The 7,500-nt window shown below is 38.7% G+C and overlaps 1 protein-coding gene across 3 annotated transcripts in view; it reads right to left on the reverse strand.

Moving 5' to 3' along the window:
• LOC133550997 (tenascin-like) overlaps positions 1-7,500 on the reverse strand; it is a 274,146-nt gene that overhangs the window by 64,288 nt on the left and 202,358 nt on the right. For all 3 annotated transcript variants that reach the window (XM_061897231.1, XM_061897222.1, XM_061897238.1), the window contains exon 9: positions 7,044-7,229. In XM_061897231.1, the coding sequence (XP_061753215.1) occupies positions 7,044-7,229 (186 nt within the window). The remainder of the gene's footprint in view (positions 1-7,043; positions 7,230-7,500) is intronic.

Raw genomic sequence — 7,500 nt, forward strand, 5'->3', positions numbered from 1 at the left:
TGTTTCAAAAATGTTAGTGTGTTAGCAATTAGCATGTGTCAAGTACCAAGTTATATGACACTGAGGTGAACAGAGGGAAAAATTGCCTTAAAAAATAGCATGCTATTATGTTAGCGTGCTAACAGTTAGCATGTGTCAAGTACCAAGTTATATGACACTGAGGTGAACAAAGGAAAAATTACATTAAAAAAGTAGCATGCTAACATGTTAGCGTGCTAACGGTTAGCATGTGTCAAGTACCAAGTTATGACACTGAGGTGAGGGGAAGAAAAAATTGCTTTAAAAAAAATGTGTATACTAACAGCATGTGTCAGGTACCAAGTCATATGACACTGAGGTGAACAGACGAAAAAATTGCTTTCAAAATGTTAGTGTGTTAGCAATTAGCATGTGTCAAGTACCAAGTTATATGACACTGAGGTGAACAGAGGAAAAATTGCCTTAAAAATAGCATGCTATTATGTTAGCGTGCTAACAGTTAGCATGTGTCAAGTACCAAGTTATGACACTGAGGTGAGGAGAGGAAAAAATTGCCTAAAAAAATTAGCATGCTAATAGTTAGCATGTGTCAAGTACCAAGTTATATGACACTGAGCTGAACAAAGGAAAAAGTACATAAAAAGTAGCATGATAACATGTTAGCGTGCTAACAGTTATCATGTGTCAAGTACCAAGTTATGACACTGAGGTGAGGAGAGGAAAAAATTGCTTTAAAAAAATTAGCATGCTAACAGTTAGCATGTGTAAAGTACCAAGTTATATGACACTGAGGTGAACAAAGGAAAAAGTACATAAAAAAGTAGCATGCTAACATGTTAGCGTGCTAACGGTTAGCATGTGTCAAGTACCAAGTTATGACACTGAGGTGAGGAGAGGAAAAAATTGCTTTAAAAAAATAACATGCTAACAGTTAGCATGTGTCAAGTACCAAGTTATATGACACTGACGTGAACAGAAGAAAAAAGTGCTTTAAAAATGTTCGCATGCTAGCGTGTTAGCAGTTAGCATGTGTCAAGTAGCAATATGTAAGACACTGAGGTTAACAGAGGAAAAATTACCTGAAAAAATCGCATGCTAACATGTTAGCGTGGTAACAGTTAGCATGGGTCAAGTACCAAGTTATATGACGCTGAGGTGAACAGAGGAAAAAAATGTCAGCATGCTAGTGAGTAAACAGTCAGCATGGGTCAAGTACCAATATGTAAGACACTGAGGTGAACAGAGGAAAAATTACCTTAAAAAATTAGCATGCTAAAATGTTAGCGTTTTAACAGTTAGCATGTGTCAAGTACCAAGTTACATGACACTGAGGGGGAAAAGAGGAAAAATGACCTTAAGAAAAAAGCATGTTAGCGTGTTAACAGTTAGCATGTGTCAAGTACTAAGTTATATGACACTGAGGTGAACAGAGGAAAAAATTGCTTTGAAAATGTTAGCATGCTAGCATGTTAGCAGTTAGCATGTGTCAAGTACCAATTTGTAAGACACTGAGGTGAACTGAGGAAAACATTCCTTAAAACATTAGCATGCTAACAGTTAGCTTGTGTAAAGTACAAAGTTATATGACACTGAGGTGAACAAAGGAAAATTTATATTAAAAAGTAGCATGCTAACATGTTAGTGTGCTAACAGTTAGCATGTGTCAACTACCAAGCTATGACACTGAGGTGAACAGAAGAAAAAATTGCTTTAAAAATGTTAGCGTGTTAGCAGTTAGCATATGTCAAGTACCAAGTTACATGACACTGAGGTGAACAGAGGGAAAATTACCTTAAAAAATTAGCATGTTAGCGTGTTAACAGTTAGCATGTGTCAAGTAACAAGTTATATGACACTGAGGTGAACAGATGAAAAAAATTGCTTTGAAAATGTTAGCATGCTAGCGTGTTAGCAGTTAGCATGTGTCAAGTACCAATTTGTAAGACACTGAGATGAACAGAGGAATACATTCCTTAAAACATTAGCATGCTAACAGTTAGCATGTGTAAAGTACCAAGTTATATGACACTGAGGTGAAGAAAGGAACATTTACATCAAAAAGTAGCATGCTAACATGTTAGCGTGCTAACAGTTAGCATGTGTCAAGTACCAAGTTATGACACTGTGGTGAGGAGAGGAAAAAATTGCTTTAAAAAATTTGCATGCTAACAGTTAGCATGTGTCAAGTACCAAGTTATATGACACTGAGGTGATGAGAGGAAAAATTGCCTTAAAAAATAGCATGCTAACATGTTAGCATGCTAACAGTTAGCATGTGTCAAGTAGTAAGTTATGACACTGAAGTGAACAGAGGATAAAATTGCTTTAAAAATGTTAGCGTGTTAGCAATTAGCATGTGTCAAGTACCAAATTACATGACACTGAGGTGAACAGGGGAAAAATTACCTTAAAAAATTAGCATGTTAGCGTGTTAACAGTTAGTATGTGTCAAGTACCAACTTATATGACACTGAGGTGAACAGAGGAAAAAAATAGCTTTGAAAATGTTAGCATGCTAGCGTGTTAGCAGTTAGCATGTGTCAAGTACCAATTTGTAAGACACTGAGGTGAACAGAGGAAAACATTCCTTACAACATTAGCATGCTAACAGTAAGCATGTGTAAAGTATCAAGTTATATGACACTGGGGGGAACGAAGGAAAAATTAAATTAAAAAAGTAGCATGCTAACATATTAGCGGGCTAACAGTTACCATGTGTCAAGTACCAAGTTATGACACTGAGGTGAACAGAGGAAAAAATTGCTTTAAAAATGTTAGCGTGTTAGCAATCAGCATGTGTCAAGTACCAAGTCATATGACACTGAGGTGAACAGAGGACAAATTGCCTTAAAAAATAGCATGCTAACATGTTAGCATGCAAACAGTTAGCATGTGTAAAGTGCCAAGTTATATGACACTGAGGTGAACAAAGGAAAAATTCCATTAAAAAGTAGCATGCTAACATGTTAGCGTGCTAACAGTTAGCATGTGTCAAGTACCAAGTTATGACACTGAGGTGAGGAGAGGAAAAAATTGCTTTAAAAAATTTGCATGCTAACAGTTAGCAGGTGTAAAGTACCATGTTATATGACACTGAAGTGAACAGAGGAAAAATTGCCTTAAAAAATAACATGCTAACATGTTAGCGTGCTAACAGTTAGCATGTGTCAAGTACCAAGATTTGACACTGAGGTGAGGAGAGGAAAATATTGCTTTAAAACATTAGCATGCTAACAGTTGGCATGTGTCCAGTACCATGTTATGACACTGTGGTGAGGAGAGGAAAAATTTGCTTGAAAAAATTAGCATGCTAACAGTTAGCATGTGTCAAGTACCAAGTTATGACACTGTGGTGAGGAGAGGAAAAAATTGCTTTAAAAAATTAGCATGCTAACAGTTAGCATGTGTCAAGTACCAAGTTATGACACTGAGGTGAAAAGAAGAAAGATTGCCTTAAAAAATAACATGCTAACATGTTAGCGTGCTAACAGTTAGCATGTGTCAAGTACCAAGTTTTGACACTGAGGTGAGGAGAGGAAAATATTGCTTTAAAACATTAGCATGCTAACAGTTGGCATGTGTCCAGTACCATGTTATGACACTGTGGTGAGGAGAGGAAAAATTTGCTTGAAAAAATTAGCATGCTAACAGTTAGCATGTGTCAAGTACCAAGTTATGACACTGTGGTGAGGAGAGGAAAAAATTGCTTTAAAAAATTAGCATGCTAACAGTTAGCATGTGTCAAGTACCAAGTTATGACACTGAGGTGAAAAGAAGAAAGATTGCCTTAAAAAATAACATGCTAACATGTTAGCGTGCTAACAGTTAGCATGTGTCAAGTACCAAGTTTTGACACTGAGGTGAGGAGAGGAAAATATTGCTTTAAAACATTAGCATGCTAACAGTTGGCATGTGTCCAGTACCATGTTATGACACTGTGGTGAGGAGAGGAAAAAATTGCTTTAAAAAATTAGCATGCTAACAGTTAGCATGTGTCAAGTACCAAGTTATGACACTGAGGTGAGGAGAGGAAAACATTGCTTTAAAAAATGTGCATGCTAACAGTTAGAATGTGTAAAGTACCAATTTGTATGATACTGAGGTGAACAGAGGTAAAATTGCTTTAAAAAATAACATGCTAACATATTAGCGTGCTAACAGTTAGCATGTGTCAAGTACCAAGTTATGACACTGAGGTGAGGAGAGGAAAATATTGCTTTGAAACATTAGCATGCTAACAGTTGGCATGTGTCCAGTACCATGTTATGACACTGAGGTGAGGAGAGGAAAATATTGCTTTGAAACATTACCATGCTAACAGTTGGCATGTGTCCAGTACCATGTTATGACACTGTGGTGAGGAGAGGAAAAAATTGCTTTAAAAAATGTGCATGCTAACAGTTAGCATGTGTAAAGTACCAATTTGTATGATACTGAGGTGAACAGAGGTAAAATTGCCTTAAAAAATAACATGCTAACATATTAGCGTGCTAATAGTTAGCATGTGTCAAGTATCAATCAATCATCAATCAATGTTTACTTATATAGCCCTAAATCACTAGTGTCTCAAAGGGCTGCACAAACCACTACGACATCCTCGGTAGGCCCACATAAGGGCAAGGAAAACTCACACCCAGTGGGACATCGGTGACAATGATGACTATGAGAACCTTGGAGAGGAGGAAAGCAATGGATGTCGAGCGGGTCCAACATGATACTGTGAAAGTTCAATCCACAATGGATACAACACAGTCGCGAGAGTCCAGTCCAAAGAGGATCCAAGACACAGCAGCGAGAGTCCCGTTCACAGCGGAGCCAGCAGGAAACCATCCCAAGCGTAGGCGGACCAGCAGCGCAGAGATGTCCCCAGCCGATACACAGGCAAGCAGTACATGGCCACCGGATCGGACCGGACCCCCTCCACACGGGAGAGTGGGACATAGAAGAAAAAGAAAAGAAACGGCAGATCAACTGGTCTAAAAAGGGAGTCTATTTAAAGGCTAGAGTATACAAATGAGTTTTAAGATGAGACTTAAATGCTTCTACTGAGGTGGCATCTCGAACTGTTACCGGGAGGGCATTCCAGAGTACTGGAGCCCGAACGGAAAACGCTCTATAGCCCGCAGACTTTTTTTGGGCTTTGGGAATCACTAATAAGCCGGAGTCCTTTGAACGCAGATTTCTTGCCGGGACATATGGTACAATACAATCGGCAAGATAGGATGGAGCTAGACCGTGTAGTATTTTATACGTAAGTAGTAAAACCTTAAAGTCACATCTTAAGTGCACAGGAAGCCAGTGCAGGTGAGCCAGTACAGGCGTAATGTGATCAAACTTTCTTGTTCTTGTCAAAAGTCTAGCAGCCGCATTTTGTACCAACTGTAATCTTTTAATGCTAGACATGGGGAGACCCGAAAATAATACGTTACAGTAGTCGAGGCGAGACGTAACAAACGCATGGATAATGATCTCAGCGTCTTTAGTGGACAGAATGGAGCAAATTTTAGCGATGTTACGGAGATGAAAGAAGGCCGTTTTAGTAACGCTTTTAATGTGTGCCTCAAAGGAGAGAGTTGGGTCGAAGATAATACCCAGATTCTTTACCAAGTACCAAGTTATGACACTGAGGTGAGGAGAGGAAAATATTGCTTTGAAACATTAGCATGCTAACATTTGGCATGTGTCCAGTACCATGTTATGACACTGAGGTGAGGAGAGGAAAACATTTCTTTAAAAAAATTGCATGCAAACAGTTAGCCTTTGTCAAGTACCAAGTTATATGATACTGAGGTGAACAAAGGAAAAATTGCCTTAAAAATAACATGCTAACATTTTAGCGTGCTAACAGTTAGCATGTGTCAAGTACCAAGTTATGACACTGAGGTGAGGAGAGGAAAATATTGCTTTGAAACATTAGCATGCTAACATTTGGCATGTGTCCAGTACCATGTTATGACACTGTGGTGAGGAGAGGAAAAAATTGCTTGAAAAAATTAGCATGCTAACAGTTAGCATGTGTCAAGTACCAAGTTATGACACTGTGGTGAGGAGAGGAAAAAATTGCTTAAAAAGATTAACATGCTAACAGTTAGCATGTGTCAAGTACCAAGTTATGACACTGAGGTGAGGACAGGAAAACATTTCTTTAAAAAAATTGCATGCAAACAGTTAGCATGTGTCAAGTACCAAGTTATGACACTGTGGTGAGGAGAGGAAAAAATTGCTTTAAAAAATTAGCATGCTAACAGTTAGCATGTGTCAGGTACCAAGTTATGACACTGAGGTGAGGAGAGGAAAACATTTCTTTAAAAAATTAGCATGCTAACAGTTAGCATTTGTCAAGTACCAAGTTATGACAGTGAGGTGAGGAGAGGAAAACATTTATTTAAAAAATTAGCATGCTAACAGTTAGCATGTGTCAAGTACCAAGTTATATGACACTGAGGTGAACAGAGGAAAAAAAATCCTTAAAACATTATCATGCTAACAGTTAGCATATGTCAAGTACCCAGTTATATGACACTGAGGTGAAAAGAGAAAAATTTACCTTTAACAAATTAGCGTCCAAACATGTTAGCGTGTTAACAGTTAGCATGTGTCAAGCACCAAGTTGTATGACACTAAGTTAAACAGACGAAAACATTTCTCAAAAAATTAGCATGCTTAAAGTTAGCATGTATCAATTACCATCTTATGATGTTGAGGTGAACGGAGGAAATCATTGCTTCAAAAATGAACATGTTAGCACGCTAACAGTTAGCATGTGTCAAGTAACAAGTTATGACACTGAGGTGAACAGAGGAAGAATGACCTAAAAAAATTAGCATGTTAGCATGCTAGCATGTTTACAGTTAGCATGTGTCTAGTCCCAAGTTAATTTGCACTTGACACATGCTAATAGTTAGCATGTGTCAAGTACCAAGTTATATGACACTGAGTTGAACAGAGGAAAAATGAACTAACATGTTAGCGTGCTAACAGTTAGCATGTCTAAAACATTTTTTGTTTTTTAAATCACTGTTTGGTCAGCCATGATTGAAGAGGTGTGTGACAGGGAGACGTACCAGAGATCTTGGCCTGAGTGGAGTCCTTGGCTCCAGCTGGGAAGAGAACCTCCCTGTGCTCGCCTCCAGACAGAGGACCGTACTTGATGCGGTAGTCCTCCACCCGAGCTCGGCTGTTCTTCCACTCCAGGGTGATGCTCTCGTCTGTCAGCTCCACCGTCTGCAGCTCCCTGGGGGCGTCCAGGTCTGACACACACACAAGTAACGCCTGCGGAATTAGCAAAAATACCTAGCATGCTAACAGTTAGCATGCATGAAATAACAACCTAAATGACTGCGAGGTGTATAACAGTTATAGCACATTAGCCAGAGAGTGTCAACAAAAACTACGACTCTAAGACGAATACCTGAAAAAATAGCTAGCATGGTAACATGTTAGCATGCTAACAGTTGTGAAATAACCAAATATACAACCCTGAGGTGTATGCCTGCAAAGTGAGTAAAAATAGCTAGCATG

The sequence above is a fragment of the Nerophis ophidion genome, linkage group LG01 (assembly GCF_033978795.1).
Source record: "Nerophis ophidion isolate RoL-2023_Sa linkage group LG01, RoL_Noph_v1.0, whole genome shotgun sequence".
NCBI lineage: Eukaryota > Metazoa > Chordata > Actinopteri > Syngnathiformes > Syngnathidae > Nerophis > Nerophis ophidion.